At 48.0% G+C, this 21495-nt stretch overlaps 1 protein-coding gene across 2 annotated transcripts in view; it reads right to left on the bottom strand.

Annotated features, from left to right (window-relative positions):
- GPR107 (G protein-coupled receptor 107) overlaps positions 1-21495 on the bottom strand; it is a 64261-nt gene that overhangs the window by 21595 nt on the left and 21171 nt on the right. The window contains exons 5-15 of one of the 2 annotated variants that reach the window (XM_025051101.1): positions 20412-20551; positions 18575-18612; positions 17000-17056; positions 13546-13656; positions 13037-13170; positions 9741-9816; positions 8371-8444; positions 7844-7961; positions 5133-5263; positions 3147-3190; positions 1639-1686 (exon numbers count right to left, since the gene is read on the bottom strand). In XM_025051101.1, coding sequence (XP_024906869.1) covers positions 1639-1686; positions 3147-3190; positions 5133-5263; positions 7844-7961; positions 8371-8444; positions 9741-9816; positions 13037-13170; positions 13546-13656; positions 17000-17056; positions 18575-18612; positions 20412-20551 — 971 coding nt within the window. The remainder of the gene's footprint in view (positions 1-1638; positions 1687-3146; positions 3191-5132; positions 5264-7843; positions 7962-8370; positions 8445-9740; positions 9817-13036; positions 13171-13545; positions 13657-16999; positions 17057-18574; positions 18613-20411; positions 20552-21495) is intronic. The other variant, XM_015594223.2, reaches the window with a different exon arrangement.

Below are 21495 nucleotides of genomic sequence, written 5' to 3'. Positions count from 1 at the left end.
CCGCTCCAGCTCAAATGATGCACGTGTGCTTCCAAGGCCATGGGCACGCTTCGGTGGAGAGCCGAGGTCTTCATGCGGACTTCTCATTTCACCGCACAGAACGCTAAAGGGCAATGCATTCGAGGACTGAGGTTTAACGACGTGAACAGTTTTTACTATTTCATCAAGGCCACTCTTAAGTGAAACGAGCCCTTCTCACCCCCTGCAAGCAGGTGGCAATGAAGAATGCAATGTCCGCTGACAGTTTGCTGCCACCGCCCTGAATCGTGCCAAGGTGCCAGCTGTCCCGCCCACCTCTGCTCTCTGTGACAACAGTGTGGACCCCGAGGGCCCTCCTCTCCAAGAGCCGCTGCTCCGACAAACACTCCTCACGGCCTCGGCTACTTTCAGAATGTGGCAGCGGCCCACAACGAAGCCATTCCGCCACGAACCAGCCAGTCGCCATGGCTTACGTGCTTCTGAAGCTCACGCCAAAGCTAAGTTTCCTCGGAAAACTTCCTCTGAATTTTCCTCACAAACACAAGGAGGGAAAGAAGATAACCAGGAGCAGAGACTGTTAATTAAATACATGGCATATCTCGTCCCCGAGCCAGTTTTCTAACTAATGACCCCGGGCAAAGGGACGCAAACAGGGGAGTCCGTCGAGGCAGGCGGGACACAGTGGCAGCAGAGCTGGGTGGGTGTGCCTATGTGAGACTCAATCACACTTCCAGGGCACGCGGCGCAGCAGTGCCTCTAAATGACAGGGTCTGAGTGAGGCCACTGTGTGACAGAAGAGACAAAGACGCCGCTTAAGGACGGCGGGCAGCTTCGTCACTATTCCCCTTGGGTTCAGTCGAAGGGAATCCAGGGACCAAGAAGTAAACAAAACCCAAACACACCCCCCGGAAACCAGAGGGCACCCCAAAAGCGGGGAGGATGACTACACACAGCATCTCCCCACCTGCAGTCAGCCAGCCTGAACCGCGTTATGCTGAGTCTCAAGCCCGAGTCACTGTCAAGGCCACGCAAGGAGTCGCTGGAATAACGAGCCTAAGAACTGGAACCAGAGTCAGGCTCCGGGCAGCAAAATGCTTCCGAACCCAGGAGACACCGCTGCCGTGGCCTTCACTCTGCCAGCGCCTCCAGGACGGGCTAAGTCCCAGGAAGGGGAACTGCGAGCACAGAGGGCCGGCCATGACATCTTGGGGCAGCGGCGGCTCAGCAGAGTGCTCACTCCAGCGTTCCTGCGCTGCCTCGCTTCTGACCTGGAGTGGGCAAGCAGGGCAAGGCCACTCTGCAGTCCCGCCCGAGGCTGGAGTCCCAGCACTGAGGGAGGCGGGGGCGGGGGGGTACTGTGCCTACGAGTTCTCTGCAGGGGAGACTTCAGTCCCGGAAACGGGCTGCTGACTCTGCAGGTGTCACCAGCATAACCATTTTTCAAAGTATGGAGTGAAATATACATTTGTGGATTAGCTCAAAAGCATCCCACAGCATAAATCAGTTCGGTGAAAAGCATGGACCATGAAGACACCTCTATTCTGATCTGCTCTGTCCTCCTTTCAAAGGGGCTGCGATACGTGCCAATGAGAAACGGGTGCTTTCTTAACAGCATGTCATCCTGAGAACGGTGAACGAGAGCCCTAGTGTGCGCGTGACTTCCTGTTTCCACACTCGCGCTCGGCTGAAGAGGTCCCACGCTGCCACCTGGTGGAACGAACGAGAAACTGCCTCATGTGCCCCGGAGGGTGACAAAGGCATTCTTGTTCGGTAAAGTCTCTTTACCAAGGATGCTGGGGTACAGTGATGACCCACATCTTGGGCTTTACCTGCTGTGCTGTCTACCCCAGGCAGCTAAGTTACTAAGTCCTCAGCTAACGATCAACCGCTCATGGAATAAACGTTTAGAGACAGTTGCCTCCAAGCCCTCTAAAGGCCAGGTGGAGAAGGCAGAGACAGGGGACCAGCGATCAAGAAGGTGAGGAGAGACGGGGGCGTTCACGAAGGGGGAAGACGAAGCCGAGAAGGAAAGTGCAGATCAAACTTCACCAGAAAACACTGCCCTTGGGATTCTCAAACATTTTCAGTCAGTCAGAAAAACGAATCCAGAAATACTGAAGTGTATAAAAATAAAAAAGCAAAATGCCTCATTTTAATATATTAAAATTCAAGAAAGATCTATTAAGTTACAAAAATAACAAAAGCGTCTTATAACACGTACAGAACCCCGAGATCTTGCCCAACTCAGGTGTGAAGCCTTGAAGTCAGGTTTAATTCAATTTAAAGACAATGATGTGACATTTTCTGTAGAGCAGGTGGGAAATAAGATTCGTCCTAATGCCTGTTTTCCAAATTTTCTCCAAACGAATCCTCGTTACTTTTATAATCAGAAGACAGGTCAGCAACAAAACTTGTATTAACAACGAATAAATACTCTGCCTTAAAGAACATGACTACCCGCACTGAGCGTGATTTCATGGATCCAGAGGATGCTCCGACCTTGACCTGTGGTCTAAACCCCTCATGCCAGGGCAGCCTGTGGTCATAAGCACCATTCCAGCGGGCCCAGAAGCACACACATTTTCTTTGTGGCTTCTTTTCTGACTTAGGAGGCATGACTGGAAAACTGAAGAGACTCAAAAGAGTTTTAATGGCACAACCACTTGAAAATCAGACAGTTTTAAAGGTTCTTTCTGGCATCGGGCTCACTTTAAATTAATGCCGACACGTCTATTTTGAAAGCGTGTTAAATCGGCAGGAAGGGATGCTTTACACGCAGCCATCCCCTTCCACAATACCTCCTGTTCTCACAGTGAAGTGTCATCTGGTCCTTCCAACACAGATTTTCTCTTCCTGACTCAGTTCTGAGAAGGCGAAAATCACGCTCACGAAAGAAACGGAATGAATCATCTTGATGAGCAGCAATCGCCCCAAGCCTCCTTACAGGGCTGCTCTCTGCAACGCCTGCGCCTGCCTGTCCACTAAATGACCCGATGGCCCTTCCAAAGCTCCCAGGGAGCACCCGACCAGCCCCCCAGGGAGCACCCGGCCAGTCCCCCAGGTAGACTGCACCTGAGACCCATCCTTCCCGCTCCGCCTCTCAGCGGTACCCAGGCTGTGGCTTCAGGAAAGGCTGAGCAGCACGCAGAGGGCCCAAGGGGACTTGCCTTTTCCATCTGTTGCTGATGCTTCTTGTAAATGCCTGATTGACCTAAAAATAAACATTGGAAGAACAAAAGATTAGCTAATAAATTTGCATTCCTCTTTAATTGCAGGGCTAGCTGGTAACTTGAGGCCTTGAACCCTTCAATTATAAACTTGAAGGGTTGGATGAGAGGATTCTGGAGACTTTCCCTAACCACGGGATCCATGATGACACTTCGGCATGGACCACGCTCAAGCCTGAGTTAGAGGTGCCCTCTGCTGGCCGAAAAAAGTCTGGCAGGGGCCTGGGCTTGAGGAGAAAACAACAAACCCAATCATTCAACACCCATGATCTCCTCTATTCCCACAACTACCACCCCCAACCCAGAGCCAACGCGAAGACAACAGAGCATCTGCGCTCACCTGCTACCTGGAGAGAATGGACCCCATAAGGTCCCAGGCTGACTTTCAAAGCCTGGGTCTAGGAGCTGTGAGCCCACGGCCTCATGCAGTCTCTCACTGACTAGAAGTTTACGACTTGGATGAAAATGCCGGCTTCTGGGGAATGTTTTTTCTGGCTGGGATGTGCTGGTAACTAATGACCGTCCTTGTAGTTCAGGTGGGAGAACACTAACGTTACTAAAGACGCCACAGATCAGAGTTCTAGGGAGCATTCAAAGGCGCCAAGGGGAAGACCCTCGTAAGGGGAAGACCCTCGTAAGGGGTGAGCAGGGCAGATGCGGCGTAGGGGGCGGGCCAGACCCGGGAGGAGTCTGACATGCCCACCGGCGCATCGCGGACCGAATCTTCCCTAGTATTTGATTTTTTTCATTTTATGGCAATTTTCCAAAAATTTACCTTAAAGAATCTTGCCATTTGGCATCTGCTTGTTAGCGCTGTAACTGACAAGTGGCAGGAAGTGGCCACTTGTAGGTGTCTAGCACATCGGGGTCTCCCCAGGCCTCCCTGCGCCTTCTCTTCTGCAGAGTGGCCAAAGTAAGCGTAGGGTCTCACTCGGTTCCCTAACAAGAAGGCGCTTTCTGTCCGGAGACAGCGCAGGCCGCCCTGTCACAGACGCCGACTCAGCTCTGCCTGAGCAGGACGCGCGCACGCTGTGCAGATTAAACCTCATTCGTACTCTCTCCTCTGCTGGACTGATACGTGTACACGGGCGACATCCAACGGAATTAGGCTTAAGCGGCTGAATGAGGATGAAACTCCACGCCATGTTCTGAGCAATCAGAGTAACTGACTGACCTGGTAAACCTTAGGATTCTAAAAAATATTAACTTGCTGCATGAAGCACTGCGATGCAGAGCCCCTCATTTCCAACAGAAAGCAGGTAAACATGTACTTTTTAAAAACTGTTCCTCTGAAAGAATTAACTGCTTTCAAGTAACCACGGTGAGGGTGAGTGCTTCATTTCTGCCAGCCGTCTCCTCTGCTTGCTTCCCCCCAAGCAAGAGTTTCCCTCACTTGCATGAGACTGAATGAGGGCATTTTCTCTCCGCGACGCTGACTTGGCACTTACACTCTCTACACGTAATCAAGGCACAACATACGTGTCCGAAGTCTGCCGTCGCCAGAGATAAAGCAGCCATTCTGAACACCTACACTGTTTATGCGTTGAGAACTGTCACTAGCTTTATGTTAGTTTACTTCCTCATTTTCTATCTAGCTTGGCAAAAAAAGCCTATTTATGAGATTTCTTTACTTACATTCCCTCAAAATTCATGCTATTTTATGCTGCTAGTAAATTCTCAGTTCCAGACTCTTCTCTATTGTCTGAACTATGCTAAAAGCCAGCCATGGTGCCAGATCTGCTCTATCAGACGCCACTGGAACCTGATAAAAACACAAACTCTAGGGTCCTGCCCTGAGACCCAGAAAGCTGTATTTGTTACACAGATGCCCCGTGTGACGGGGACCGGTTGGAAAATGGCTGGCTCGGCTGCCAGTGTTGACAGCCTGGTGGCACACACATGGCCTCCCTCCCTGCAGGTACTCACCACACCACGGGGAAGAGGATGGCTCCACAGCACAGCAGGTCAATCAGAAACAGAGAATCCTTCCACAGGCTATACTCTGTTGTCCCCTCCTCCGTGGACTCTATGATGATGTAGGCCACGTTTGCCAGGACCTACAGGACACGAGAAGTTGCTGAGGCCCCAGAGCGTGAGTGGACTCTCACGACAGCAGCCCCAATGCGGGGGCACACTTGCGTCTGCAGCCCCCCACCCGCGGCTGTCCTCTGGGCCCTCCTCCCGAGCTTGTGATAGCTCTGGCCAACAGAGTGAGGTGGAGCGATGCCGTGACATTTCCAAGGCAAGCTACACCAAGGCCCGGCTTCTCCTGCCTTTCCCTTGAGACACACAGCTCTGGAGCACTGAGCCTTCTGGTAAGAAGTCCGGCTGCCTGAAGCTGCCATGCTGGAGAGACCGGGCAGAGAGAGTGACAGGTGCCTGAGAGCCTCGCTGTTCCCGCCCGATCTGATCAAACCTGCCAGCCTAGCAGAAAGAGGCAAGAGAAGGCTTCACCAGGACCCCCGGCCCAGCCACCGTCTGGTTGCAACTGCAGGAGACACCGAGTCAGAAGGATGCAGTTAAGCCACTCCCCAGCTCCTGACCCACAGAAAACGTGAGTGAGAATAAACGCTGCTGTCTTAAGTCACTAAGTTTTGGGGTGATTCGTTGTGCAGCATCAGATGACCTGGACGCTTTGCTTTTTTAGGCCTCACCAGGTCACTCAGGTGCTCGACAAGTGGCACTTCACATCCGTTCAGCCACGACACCCAGATTCCTCAGGTCCAAGTTCTGCCTGTGCGGGTTCCTCTGCTTCTCAGTGACGATGACTCTCAGTGCCAGATGCTGTCGTCAGAGGTCAGAGCGGCAAGGATGGCCGACTGCAGCCCCCTGGCAGAGGAGCCACACCGGCCTCCCAGGGACGGCTCCTGCAGGTCCTCTCTATGCCGCACGCCGCCCAGGTCCTTCCACGGGTCATCGGCTTCCATCTCCAAAGTTACAGCTCTGCCTCGTGCATCCAGCCCCGTTACTAAGCTCCTAGCGTGTTACGGGGAGCCCTCCGCTGGCCCTCGGACACGGAGACGTTTAAAGCTGTGACGCTCCTCCACATCAAGGACAGTCTCCGAGACGCCCTTTGGAGCCCCCACTGGTGTGGAGAAGGCTGTGGTCCCAAACCCCCGGGCTGACTTGTCCCCGTGCAGACGCCCCTGCCCGCTCCGCAGCGCTCTCCTGGGAAGTCTGCGTGGGCTTCCTCCTGCCGTCTATGGAAATCTTCTCAGGGAAATCACGGCAGAAGCCACACTTCACTTAAAATCAGCGCAAACACTGTTCTGAAATGCTCCTTTGACACCCGGCTTCTGGGTCTCCCCGAAGCCCGCTGGACCCTGTATGTCCGCCTCTGGCGCGAGCTCTGCAGACGAAGTGGGACACAGAGGCTTCCAGAGCCCACGCTCTGATTCGCTTGTCCTCAGTTCGCACTCGCGACGCACGAGACAGCGTTCCCAGAGCGCTGGTGCGGAACGTCCCTGAAACGCCATTTGCGCCTCTCTCGCCTCAGCCCGAAATGCAAACGCGTGGGGGGCAGAGAAGCGGTTTCAACTTTCAGGCTGACGGTCGAGGCCTTCCCAGACTAGTTTCTGGGTTTGAACACACGTGACTTCTTTATATTGAATTTTTTATTTTATTTATTTTTTCTTTTCCCCTCTTTAATCCCCACCCCATTTCCACTGGACCCTGACCTATGGATGTTGCTGTCTCCCCTTATGAACTGGATCTCGGAAGGCGGGGCATCTCCTCTCACATGCTCGCTGCATGCACCCGGGGCCTGGTCCGTGGCTCCACCTGGAGCGCGAACCCAGGACCTTCTGCATGTAAAGCAGACACGCTAACCGCTACACTATGGAGCCGCCCCTATGTTGAATTTTTTAAATGCCCTTGTTTTCTCTGAGTGACTTGCTATGAGGGTAGCTTTGCTGCAAACGGTGCCAAATCTCCAATCGCCAGAGCGGAGCGGGCCTTTCCAGGTGCCTAGGGAGTTGTCCCCTTCCTTCCCTCACCTGCCACATTTACACCAGGCTCCAAAATGAGCCTGGTTGACAAGGACTACTTCGTCAACCTTTGGTTGAGCAGAGCGGATTCGCTGTGCATCCCTGCCGGGACCTCTCTGCTTGTCACGAGTCCTTTACACTCAGGTTCCGCCCGCCTAAGACTGTTTATCATAAGACAGGTTCCTCCGCCAAAGGGCTCACAAGCCTGAAAGGCAGGCCTCAGCCCAGGAAGGCTGTAACAAATACGTGCCCCTGAGGCCTGCTTCATATTCTGCCTCTTGGAAACTCAATTGTGTCATTCGCAGTTTTAAAATAATTTGTTAACAAAATCGCTAGGTACTTGAGCCTTTTTGCTAAGAGGCCCATTTTGTTACAAGGTGAACGGGCAGAAAGGGAGGCAGGGTGTCCCCCCAGCCTTGCCACAGCTCTCGATTCAAGAGCACACGTCCACGTGCTGGTTTAAAGGTGACGATGGTCCAGCACCCCCCAGAGCAGTGACGTGAGGTCTAGGTCTGTAAGAATTCAGAAACGGAATGCCTGATGGCAGAGGCCGGGGTCTGGGTGAGCCGACCCCCTCTTCCCAGAGAGGCCTGGGGCTGAACCCTGCTGCGCGCCAAGACAACTAGAACAAGCAGGGTTAGTGTCGCCTACCTGGAGCGGGATGACAATCATGAAGATCTTTTTGTCTTTATCGGAAAGGATGTGCTTAATGAAAGCCCAGCCGGTGCCAATGAGTGCGATGGTGATGAACAGCAGCGCCCCCTTCAAACTAAAACAGAAAAGATTTCACAGATGCAAGTGGGTCTCTTCAGACTCTCTGCAAGTTAGATCCCACAGCTCATTCTATGATTTCACATGCCGCTTGCAAAAGACGGGTGGCTAAATTCAGGAAATTCATCTCAAGTGAGCAACACTTCTTTCCAGGCACACAAATAGGTAGCTATGCACCCCACTACCTGAGCAGCCGATCCCCTCAGCGAGGCTACCCCTCCCCAGGGGCATGCCAACCGCCCCAAGCTCTCAGGTTTGGACAGCTGCCTGAATACCGCACGCCTCTGGCATGGCAGGAACCCAGAGTGACTGCCACAGGGGGCGAGGCCGGTCCTGCCAGGGATTCCCCAACCTCTCGTATGTGACTTCGCGGTATGAGCACGTCACGTGTCACCCGGCATACTTACAGGTGAGTGATGTAGTACACGACGGCCCACCCCTCAATCGGAAAGCCCTGGGAGGAGATGTAGTGGTAGTCGATCTGCAATCAAACGAGTGTGTCTCAGCGAGGTCGGCGGCTGGCCACACGCCGGTGCGCACGCAGTGGGACAGGAAGTGCTGCCCGCGGACCTCGGGATGGGGGGGCTGCCCTGCCCCACTCCCTAGTGACTCACTTGTCAATTCATAATTAAGCACGTGAGTGTGCTGCCAATGTCAGCTAGCTTGAGAACCTTGACACGAGTTTCAACGTCACTAACACCCAGCCCGGGTCCCTCTCCTGGGCAGGTGATTCGCCCTGGCCAATGGCAACCTAGTCTTTTCTCTAAAATCTCCCAGTTCCAAATGCCACAGTTTCCCAATAAAGAACTTTATCGTTCATACCCAGCTGTTTACATAGGTAAATAAGTCACTCGCTCGGTAAGGAAATCTACGTGGAATCACCCAGCTTAGAACGTATTTTCTTTGGAAAAAAAAAAACAAAACTGTAAATTCAGAGCCTCTTGAAGCTACCAACTAATTTTAATTAAAGGGGCAAGTTACAGTAGTGCCCCCAAATCCTTCCTGGCAGAACTCATGAAGGTGACATAAATGTCTTCATATGTATTTCATCCTATCACAAATGATCATCTAGATATAAAGTAGCTCAGGAATCCTATTACTTATTATCTACATGGTGCCAGAAAAAATCCTTAACTCAGGTGTAAATAAGAAATCATCCAAAGAACTGTCATTTCTTGAGACTGTAACTGGATCCACTATGTTTTCTGACAGCCTTAAGTGCAGCAGGGGACTGTCACCTATGGGGCGCCTCACAGGCCTTCAAACTGGGGACGCTGTGACCTTACTCTCATGAGCAGGCTCGTTTCAGTTTGTGTCAGCACTAAATATTCAAAACTCCAGTTCAATTTTATGCCTCAATCTGCAGAGCATCAATTTTCTCTCAAACAAGTATGCGAACACTGAATTTCCAATCAATGGGGACATGAGGGAATATTTGGAAAAATTAAGGGAGTCATGGAAACATTTAGCAAGTGGCACTCTAATCTCGAGAAATGACAAAAAACAAACCAACAACAACAAAAAAAAGAAATAAAAACAAGCAAGTGTTCTAGGAAAACTGTGGTCTGTGGCCAACATCGGATGTCTTCAGTTTGGTGGCAGGGAGGTTTTGATCTATTCCCAGGACAGTATCCCCAGAATGAAGGAGGCTTCGGGACAAAGGTATTCTTTCATCTTTGTTTCCCACTGATCTACCCACTTCCTTCTAATTGACTTTTCCTGCTCGTATAGGCACCGTACGTCATTTCAGAAATGACTCAAAAATATTAATACATACTGCATGGAACACCAAAGAGAGAGACTTGGTGAACGGAAGGGCCGCCATCAACCAGTGAATTTTAAATACCTCATTCCTATAAAAACAGAGAGAAAAGAATGAAAAGCATATTTCATTCCCCCAAAAGCCTGCCGAAGCTCCAGGCGTCAGACACATTTATAAGGAGGCAGTAAATGTAATCTAAACAAACCACAAACATGAACCCTTTTATTAAGCAAGCAGTTTCTGTGAGTGGAAAAGGCCTTGACCGGAGTGCTGGAGTCACCTCTAATGTGTGAGTCAGTGTCGTGAGTGGAATTGAGAGCTCTGCACTGAAGCCAGACGTGATGGGCTCCGAGTCCCAATGAGCTGGAAATCTAAACAGGTTGGTGACTTCTCCCCCGGAAACCACCTGGAAAGGCCACAGAAGTGTGAGGTAGACGGATCCACAGGAATGACGTGAAACCCACAGGAAAGGGGGAGGCTGGGCACAGCAGAGGGGGACATCTGCAGTGTGTGGAGCCAGGCGGCAGGGATGCTCATGCCCTTATCTCCCTTTTGTGGCTGGAACCCGCCACACACACCAGGCCAGCGGGGCAAAGTGCTCACGCCCACCGCCACGCCCACACAGGTACTCGTCCGGCTTTGTGCAGCCGGGCATTAAATTAATTAAATTCCTCTGCCCTTGCGCACCTCACCCTAGGAAGTAACTTAATAGGACACACAAGACTGTTTGGGAGAAAAACTTAAAACTCTATTAAATAAAGTATGTACACAAAGACTTGACTAAGAGCCACAGAGAACACTCACACGCTCATATCAAGACACTCAGCAAAGCTGCAGCAGTAAAAATGTGGGAGGAGGTAGCATCAGATGAATAAATCAACAGAATAGATAGGACTGTGGGAAGAACAGTATCTGTAGATAGTGTACTTTCAATAAATTAAAAATACATGCAACATCAATGAACATCAATGATTAATTTATAAAACGACACAAACATCCCAAAACACACATTTAAGCACGTTTGAGCGGCTGGGAAGGAGTGAGCCAGGGGTAGGAAATGAGGGGAAGACAAGGAGTGGGCCCTGCACAGAGATAAGCAGGGCGTGTCGTGCACTGACGCACACCCAACTTCCGGGTTGACTTCCTCCCTGGACATTTCCTGTCCCAGGGCCCACATACTTGAAACCAGCAAGGAAGGCCAGAGTCATCTGTCACTCCTGACTAGCAAGGAGAGTTAACCCACCCACCAGCAACCGCAGCACAGTCCTCGTTAAAACATCCCTGCCCGGGGCAGTGACGAGATGGGAAGAACACAGGCTCCGAAGCCACTGAATCAGCTCCGACAGCGCTTCTCCCCTGATGCCCATACTCGCTCCACACGTCAGCAACCTCTTCTGAAAATGGGGCGGTTCCTATCTCAAGGAGCTGCTGGAAGCCCAGCCGAAATCACACACGCAAGTGCCTGGCTGAGCAGAGAGCTGGCACTCACGCACTATCAGCTGCCTGTGCCCGTTCCTCCTCCCCAGGACACCCCTCCCCACTCTCGAGGGCCCACAGCTGAAATGCCAGAGTTCAGGGGTGCCACACATGTGTGACAAGGGGATGTGGGTTCCACTGGCAGCTCTGTCAGCTGACCCGAACCATGGCTCTCACCAACCCTCACCCACCAAGGCCTCGCTAAAACGGGGCAAAGATGCCCCAGTCCCTCCCGGCTGTGAGGGGCTGCGAGCTGGCAGCCTGGGTGTCACATCCTTCACATGACTCAAATTTCCAACCTAACGCCACTGGCTGGAAGACTCCCGGAAACAGGGGGCATGGGGCAGAGGGCGGAATCACACATTTCTGCGAGTCTATCGGACTCCAACAAGAAGCTTAAAACACGCTGTACAGAGCAGGTCAGCCTCATTTAACCACAGATGTAAAATTGCTTCCAGTTTTATATAAGGGGACCAGTGACAGTATTGTATCACTAAACAAAAGGAAATTAAAATACCACTGAATGCCTGGTTAGGAAACTATTTTGTATGTACCTCCTATTTGCATAGCTTCCTGATGTGCCAAACGAATTATTTTGGGGCAAATCGCATAACTCTGAAGACCTATGGCTCTGGAGAGGAAGCCAGGGCCAGTATACTTCGCAGTCTTGTAGCTGAGGAGAAAGGGACTTAGGGCGTGAGGCACCAGACTCCGGGAACGGTCAGCGTCTGCGCTCGAAAGCAGGCCTCTGTCTCCCGTTCTCACTGCTCTAATAAAGGCAAGAGCAAATCTTTCTTTAAATAAAACCCTTTTACGTCTGTCTGAATTTGTAGGATGCGTTTTTTCTTTATTAATTGCTCCCTGATCGTCTACTCCAAACGTAATTACATGGGGCCCTTCAGAGGAGAACGAGCTCTTTCCACCTGGTGGGTATAAAGGGTGTTCCAGCAAACGTGGATCAGCCAGTGACTGCTCCGAGCCGAGCCCAGGGCCCCCAGCCGAGCACATCCGCGAGAAGACAGGCCTCTAGGGCCAAAAGAAGTCCCAATTTTTTCCCCGATGCCTCAGAGAAAGTAGTGTTATCTCGGGTTCTTAATTATTATATAAATTTAAATTAATACATATTATAATACTATATTCACATAAAACCATTTACTCAGTTTATGGACCTTATCCTGGAACAAATACTTCACAATATTGTTTAACTGAAAATCAGTATTTTGTTCTCAATTTTGGGGAGAGGGAGACAGACTTAAACACTAGCTCCACATATACGCAGCTGGTCCCCTCGAGAGCCAAGTACAGGAAGTTAGAGCCCAGGGGTTTCAGAAGGCCAGTAGCCAGGAAAGTGGGCTTTGAAGAGGTTTTCTCCAGTGACAAGCCTCTGAAGGTCAGTGTCCATCCAGCCCGGATCTGAGCTGAGGCCTTGAGAACTAAGCAGTACCTCATGCTCTCACCCAGCCAGTGGTCACTGTCACTCATCCCTTCCCAAGGACAAACAGCCCATGAATGGGACCAATGTGTTCACTCTAAGTCCTGCACTGCGGTGTCTTCACTATGGAGACGCTTGGCTTACACATTTAACGTTGCTTGTGTATTAATGAACTATTTGGATTTGCCTTTTAAACAAAGCAATGGGAAGTGAGCAAACACCAAGGCACGCAAAGGTCTTCCACGCTGCAAGCTCCCACAGTCTCCTTGTGTTTTGGGAAAGATGATGTTTGAAGAGAACAAGCTAGTGCTAATTCCTTCCAGGTGCAGAGGCCAGCAAAGAGTGAGGTTATACAAATTCCAACCCACTCTAAGTTAAAGGGCTCCAGGAAGAAATGCTTTACCGTCGTTTTCGAAGGATGTGAATCCAGACGGTCCCAGAGAGGAAAAAGAAAAAGGCCATGGAAATATATAATTTAGGGAGAGGGATTTCTCCCGCTGAGAGGTAGCTGTCAGGATTCTTCTCTGTGATCTCGATCTGAAACCAACATGAAATTAATTTTTATTTTTCAAGGACAGATCATTCCACATTCAGCAATTTGTAATCTTAGCTGTTTCGCTTAAGCTTAAGAAAGTGAGTATCAGCAGAGAACAATCATATTCTCAATGCACAGGCTGAAGGGTAAACACATCCTAAATTGTTCTATATTTTCTTGTTCGTGAACCCTCTGCTGAAGTATCTGCCCACTGGCAGAGACATTATTCTGGCCACATTCTTCTTTTGCTTAAGTGCTCTTAAAACCTATTATTTAAAAAAAAAAAAAACAAAACCCTATTCTTATAGAGAAATAAATGTCTCACATTTTACACAGCTGACAAAACCCACGTGGAAGAGATTCCACAAGGTACTCACATCAAGGCTGAAGGAAAACTTGTCATTAGACCACATTTTATTTCCAAGGCATTTATGGAAATAAAGACTGTAGAGGCCTTCTTGGTCATCAGTGCTGATATTAAAGAAAAACTGAAAGTGAAGAAGAAAAAAATTAAAGGGCACCCAAATTCTCAGCTAAATCTTTAAATCTTAGAAATCATGAATTCTATAGACAGAAGAAAATATAGACTACTTAAAATCACATTGTCCCAGAGCAGTTTAAAACAGATGTTTTCTTGTATTGTGATTTCCCTCCAATATTTAGTTATTTCAAGCCAACAAGAGATGACAAGATTATACAGAAAATACCTATATACCCACTACCTAGACTCTACAATGAATATTTCATTCTCCTTGTTTTATCACGATCTATTCCTCGGTGAGGGGTTTTGGCAGAAGTCTGAAGAGATAACCTAAGAGGCAGTTATCTAGTTTTTGATATCTAGTTTTTAGTTGCTCTTTAAGTAAAAACAACTCCTGAAAAAGAAAGGAGGTTCGCTTGACACTCTAAAAGGTAAACAACCAATATTCTCTCATGAAAATTTATACCTATCATTTTAAAAACTGTAATAAATGCTATGTTTTCTACATTTAGACATTTTTCTATGTTTTTCATATATTTCACGTGTTCAAATTAAGTTTTATGTAAACTGAAAGACATTATACATACATAAGATCACAAAAGTGACTCCTTGGTCTATTCTAGAGAACATTTTACTATAAGCCTAAAATATATCGTTTAGGGCTACATATACATATGGCAAACTATAAAGAAAGGTGAGATGATCATAGAAACATTTTCATGATAGGATTACTCCAGAGTTGGGAAGGGATGTGAGGGACATACAGGAATTGTGGGGTGTTAGCACTGCTCTACTTCTTATCCCAGGTGATGGTTACAAAGGTGATTCTTTATGACTATTTGTACTCAACCGGGTACTACACACTCTTTTGTATATATACTATACCTTACAATTATTTAAAAGGATTAGGAAAAAAGAGACATCTGATAAGAAGATAGAAGTAAAAGACCAAGAATATTCAAGCTGAAATTATTAATCTGTTAAACCACATCCCAAACTTGTCACTGTAAACGTGAGGTGTGCATATTAGTCCACACAAGGCGGCCAGAAAAAAAAAAAAAACCTTTTCTAAACATATTAATGACTTTTAGTTCCAAAATACCCAAATGAAGTTTCTAAGAAACATGTTTTTTAAAAATCAACAGAATCATCACAGTCAATCAGAGTAGGCACCCAACTCTTAAAGAGAAAATCGCAACAAAATAAAGCAAAAATGTAAATTTTAGAGATTGGAATAAGCCCTGACAGTCCCCTTTCTGCTTTGGGTACATAAGTGACCATCCCTGTTCGTGGCTGGAGCAGAAAGGCTTGGCGTGACTGCACTGTCCACAGTGGCAGGACCCTGGGTAGCGAAACAGCAAGGAGACACCTACTGAGTCCTTTACCAGGAGGGGGAAAGCCGTGAAGAGGCAAGCTGTCGGGGCACTACCGTGTCATGCAACCCAACGCCCCGACGAACTGGCTATTCCAACCGGGGTCCCTCAGGAGCAGTGTGCTGCGTGCCCCTGGACATGCACCTCACACAGAGCATTAGTAACTGATGAACACAAGCGCCTTACAATGCTTTTTACAAAGCATTCAAAAAAATCATTTTATTAACAAGCATTTTAAAGTGAGAGGGGAAAAAGTACCTTTTGTATTTTCTTAAGGAGGTAGTAAAGCAAAGTGGTTAAACACATGGGCCTTGGAGTCAGACTATCCTGGGTTTCAATCCTCCCCTTAGGCAGGTGCTGAACCTCTGAGCCTCAGTTTCCTCTCCTCTCAAAGGGGAACAGTAACAGTACCTACTCCGTGAAGTTGTTGGGAGGATGAACTGAGCTAATGATAACGTATCAGTACTTGGCACGGGCCTGGCAGGCATTCATTCACCTCCATGGTTACTGATGAAGAGCCTGTCATGGGCCAGGCCCAAGGTTAGGAATTTCATTCATATCAACAATAAAAGATAAACATCCCTGCCCTTCTGGTGACTTTCGAAAGGGAGGGACTGACAATAAACATAATAAACGAGTCAGTTACGGCACGGCACGCTAGAGAGAAAAGCGGAGGGAAAAACAGAGCACAGGGACGGAGCAGGGGAGTGGGCTCCATTTAAAATATGGTGATTGGAGGAAGCTTTGTTGAGAAGGTGACATCTGAGCAGAGACATGAAGGAGGAAGAAATTCATCATGAGGGTTCGGAGGGGCACGCCTTCCTCCCACCCAGCACAGTGTGAGCGGAGCCTAAGGCCTGCTCTTACTAGGAGCGGCGAGAGGGCCTGTGCACCTGGGGTGGGGGGCGGAGCCGAGGTGGAAACCGCCAGCGGTTGGACCACGCGAGCTCCTGGACCAGCGCGAGCACTTGGGCTTTTACTGAGACAGATGGGAAGCTGCTGAGGATTCGGAGCAGGCGAACACCCCACGAGCTCTCAGTTAGCTACTAATATCAGTGACTACCAAACTTAAAGAACATAAAAAACTGTTAGATAGGCAAAATAATCTCCGGTGAAAGAAATCAAATGCTGGATGCCGGGGTGGGGGACTTCCTGACGTGACAAAAGCACGGAGAATCTTGACAGAGAGTGGGATGCGTGCGTGCACGCGTCTGTCAAAACTGATCGAACTGTGCGCTTCAGGCCTGTGCATTTCACTCTAAGCAATTACACCTCAATTAATAAAAACTGGTTAGAAAAGAGGCAGTGACTCTTACACATTAACGATAAAGATTATCTGTATAGTGCTTTACAGAGCACCTTTAGCTTTTTAAAAAATGATACACGTAACAACCCTATAAGTTCCATCAATTTTGATTTTTAGATGATCAAAGGGCGAGGTTCAGAAGTTAAGTGAGTTGTCCAAGGTCACCAGCTGGTAAGCGGGTGCTAAGATCCAGTCCAATGTCCTACCCCATACGTAGGCTGTGATGCTGCCACAAACACACGCAGTTAATAACGGTGACAGCTGAGCGGGTCACTCAAAGCCTCTGAGTCTCAGTGACCTCATCTCTAAAATGACGTCACCCTAAGTGATCACCCACGGTCCTTTGAGGTACAGAATCCTGTGCTTCTGGAGCACTGCGAATGGGAGGTGGCATGGGATGAGAGAGGCAGAGTTGCAGGGACCACCAGACAGAACTAGGTCGGAATCTGAGCCTTGTCACTGACATTGGACATTCGTGAAGTTATTCATTCTCAAAGACTTAGGATTTGATATGCGGTGCATGGTGACAGCCACCTTGTAGGTTTGTTATGGTGAGAGCAACTGTATTCAAGTGACTGATAGTGCACCTAAATTCAAAATTCCTTTAAAAATTCACCCTTTTACATGGTAGAAATAAATTCTATGAAGCTTTACTCAAAGAAAATACATACCTGAAATGAAACTGCCCCATCATTTTTATGAACAGAAAAAGATTTCTCTCCCATGGCCTAAAAAGACATAACAACCTGTTTTAGGATGCTGGCAGAAAAAGGAAGCTAATAAAAATAAAGATAAAAAAATAATAAAAAAACAACCTCAAAACACATTCTTCTTCAACCATAAATTTGCTGACCTTTAAAAGCTCCCTGAAAGTAAAAGTCACCCTCCTTTCAAGATGTCTGAAATCCCCTTTCACAGAGAATGGTCATTCTCCTTCACCCATGTCCCTCACTCGGCTCTCTCTTCTGCAGTCCACGAACCCCCATTCCCTGCCCCCGCCCCGACCTTCCTGCTGGAGCCTGTCTCTGCTCTTAAAACTTCAGCCAGAATAAGGATGCCGACCAGGCCACACCGGATGCATCATCAACACGTTGCCATTGGTACAGCGGACTAAGCAATGCAAAGGAGGAACTGCTGATATACGCGACGACGTGGATGAACTCCAAGTAATTATGCTGAGTGAAAGCAGACAGAAGAGAGCACGGACTGCAGAGTAAATCTGTATGAAGTGTTATGAAACTAATCTACAGATCGGTGGTGGTTTGGCTACGGGAGGATGACAAAGGGACAGGACAAAATTCTGGGGTGATACGTTCACTGTCTTGATTGTGGTGGTGGCTTCACAGGTATACATGTAAGTCGAAACTCATCGAATTGTCGTTTTAGTTACAGCAGTCTCCCCCAATGGATGCCTGAAACCGCAGACGGTCCTAAACCCTACATATACTATGTTTATGTTTTTTCCCATACCCACATACCTATGATAAAGTTTAATTTATAAATCAGGCAATTTCACAGATGGAAGATTTGCTCTTATCATAGATTTTACCAACGTCATGATACAATTTTTTTTCTTTCCTTATTAAGTGAAGAAACGCCACCCCATGGCTTGGAGGAAGCACTCTGCGGCTTCGCCGTGGCATACCTGATCGGCCAGCAACACTACTCTTGCACTTCGGGGCCGTCAGTAAGCAAAGTAAGGGAGACCTGCACACAAGCACCGCAGTACCGTGGCAGCGGGTCTGATGACCGCGATGGCTACCGAGTGACTGGTGGGCGGGCAGCATACACAGCTGGCCCTGTAGTACCTAAAATCCCTCTCTCTGCTCCCAAATGTGTACCTGTTAAACAGGCCAGAGCCCAGCACTGTCACGCTGGTCTCCACTTTCAGTCCTGGCTCCGACAGCCGTCATCCCTCCCTTCCCTTCTTCCTCCACCGACAAACCCACTGAAAGCCACGCCCTGATGGCTCTGCCTTCCAGAGGGTTCTCCAGGTAACTCCCTCCCCTCCGCCCTCACCATAAGTGCTCTAAAACTCAGCACTCAGTTTTACTTTGAGGTTGTGGCAGTGTGTCCACTTTATCTCTCTAAACTCAAGGCAACTCTCTTTAGATTAGGCGTGTACACATACGCATACGTACCTGGGTGTGTGTACTTATATAAACACACACACACACACACACACACACACACACACACAGAGATATATCCAGGAGAGCTGAGCACAAGGGGTGGATTGTCCTTACCTTTGAATCTACTGTACTTCTTTTAGACTTTCCACTCTCTAGAAGCAGAAACATTTAAAAGGATTCAGCTCATGTTCTCATTACAATTTCATTCTATGAGACTCTAGCTTATCTAATAGCAAATAATTCAAACAAACAAACAAAAAGGTGAGGCCATATGCTACCTTGGGGACTGCCATCGCTTTGGATCCCAAAATACCTCTTGAGCTGCAGAAGCAGCAAATCGGAACCTGTTATATTATAAACGCTATCAGATAAATGATAACACTCGGGACCAAAGGGGGACTTCGTCTCTGAATAACACAGTGCAGGTTATTGCCAGACATGCCACAGGGAGTTGCCTTCCTTATTTTCTAAGTCATTACGTTTGAAAACAGTTCACTGTTTAAATATATATATGAGATTTATTACACACATGGAAAAATTATTAGCAAATATTAGCATCATGCGTACTGTTTTTCATAGCAAAGAGTGTTAAGCTTGCTAATGGCTTCTTTCATGGAACAGAGGGCATCTGTGCCTTATTTTTACTTAAAATACTCTTCATGAGGAAGACAGGATCTTAAGCTCCCTGCAGGAAGGGAGAGAGTTTCAGAATAAAGAGAAGAAAGAGAATGCTTCCGTCCCAGGGAGTGGTTCTGTGAGCACGAGGAACCTGGGCAAGGAGACGGTGCGTTCACGTGAACATACACCATCACGTGAGTACAGTACTTCTGTCCACCATTTCACTTGGGACGGGGTTTAGACCAACGGAGAAAAAATGTGTAAATAATACAATAAACAGTAAATTATCTTTAAAGAACTCATATAAATTATTAGGCAAACCTGACTATTAATAAAAGAGGTAATAAATATAACTTGGTTAATCAACATACAGAGAAAAAGTGCAGCCTAGTAATAAGCGTGAAGTACAACTTAGGGAGTACAGTCAATAATATTGGAATAACGATGTACAGTGCCAGGTGGGCACTAGACTAACCGGGGGGGGTCACTTCACAAATTCTATACCTGTCTAACCACTATGCTGCACACTTGAAGCTAATATAAAATAATACTGAATGTCAACTCTAATTGAAAAATAAAAATTAAAAATAAATAAAAACTTGAAATGAGGGAAAAAAGTGAAAACAAAAACAAGAATACTTTGGCCTTTCACTTGAAGATGAAACACAAATACACGCATGCACACACACAACAGTTCTGGCTAGGACACGGTGATGTGGGCACTATTTCCACATATTTTCCCATAGAAGATAAATTCACACAACTCATTTGGAAAGGAAGTGAAAATATGTATCAATATTCCCAAAAGTATTCATATCCTTTGAACCAGATATTTCAATTCTGGGACCCCATCCTAAAGAAAGTTCTATATATGAAGAAAGTTTTATGAACAAAGAAATCCAATGCAGCAATACAGATAACAGCATCAAAATGAAAACATGTCTACTGAAGGCTTGGAAAGGTTGGGCAAATTACAGTGTCCATTCAATGGGGTAGTGGGTAAATATAAAATATCTTAAAGTTAAGTGAACAGGGATGTTGAAAATGATAAACATGATCGCAAATTTTAAAAATCAAATGTTCTTGACGTAAGAAACAAGCTTAAACGGAGACGTACATTACGAAATTTCTAACACTGGCAGTAAGGGGAAATGACTGTTCCTTTTTCTACCTTCTCCATATTTTCCACATTTTTCTTTAATTATTACACATCTTTGTATAACCTCCCGAATAAAACAATGCTAATTGATCGTGTTTGTTTTCACTTAGGAACAAAAAAGAATCTCCAAAGCCAGGTAGTGAAGAAAACGCTAGTTTCCAGCTTATGGTTTACCTTGTTTTTTCTCGGTCTGGCTGCCCGCTGAAACAGGGTTTGTGCCAGCCTCCTGGCCCTGACGGGGGACTTTCTCATCCCTGCTGACGATGATCGTTGGCAACTGGGTACCAGCTTCCGGCGGAGATTTTATTTTCACTCTACATTCAAATAAGACAGGAGGAAAAAAGTTCAAAGATACGCTTACAGCCACCGAAGCGTTAAAGTATGTTAGGCGCCCTTTCGAGATGAACACATCATCTCGTGTAGTCCTTACAATGTCCTATGATGTCGACCAGCAGTCCCCAACCTTTTTGGCACCAGGGACCGGTGTTCCTAAGAGAATCCAATGCCTGAGGATCTGAGGTGGAGCTGAGGCGGTGATGCTAGCCCTGGGGAGTGGCTGCAAATACAGATGAAATTTTGTGCACTCGCCTGCCGCTCACCTCCTCCTATGAGGCCCAGTTCCTAACAGGCCACGGACGGGTACCAGTACCGGTCCATGGCCCGGGGCTTGGGGACTCCTGATGTAGACTCTATCAACTGCATTTTACAGGTGCTGGAATAGAGGCTCAGAGGGTTAAATACCTTCCTTGCCCAAGAGCAGTAAGCCAGTGAGTGGATGGGCAAGGACCCAGGCAGTCTCACTCTAAGGCTGAAGTTCTCAGCCATCGAGCAATGCTGATGCACACACTTCCCCCGGAAGTGCCTGTGATGTGTTCAACAAACTGGTGCCCAAGGGAAATGGAACGAGAGGTTTAAAAAAAAAAAAGGACAAGGAGACGTGAAAGTGCAGCCTAGGGGAACACGTGAGGGCGGAACCATTAGGCCTGCCTAATCCGCATCGCCTCCCTCCTCCCTTCTTAACAGACTCACCTTCCGCTTACCCCGTCCCGCACGAGGAGGGGCCAGCAAATTTCCATGCCTGCGTGGACATGTGACCTCAGCTGGCCCAAGTGGAAGGGAAGCACTCCCAGTCCTGACTGGGAGAAGCCTTCCTCCTCTGCCCTCAGCTGGACAGGAATGAGAAACTCACCTTACTGAACATGCCAGGCTATTTCGCGCCGCTCTGCCGCTGTACAGAATGCTCGCTCTGTGGAATGCT

This window comes from Pteropus alecto, unplaced genomic scaffold (genome assembly GCF_000325575.1).
Source record: "Pteropus alecto unplaced genomic scaffold, ASM32557v1 scaffold67, whole genome shotgun sequence".
NCBI classification, from domain to species: Eukaryota; Metazoa; Chordata; class Mammalia; order Chiroptera; family Pteropodidae; genus Pteropus; species Pteropus alecto.
Note: the sequence above shows the minus strand (reverse complement) of the source record. Positions and strands in the feature narration are given on the sequence as shown.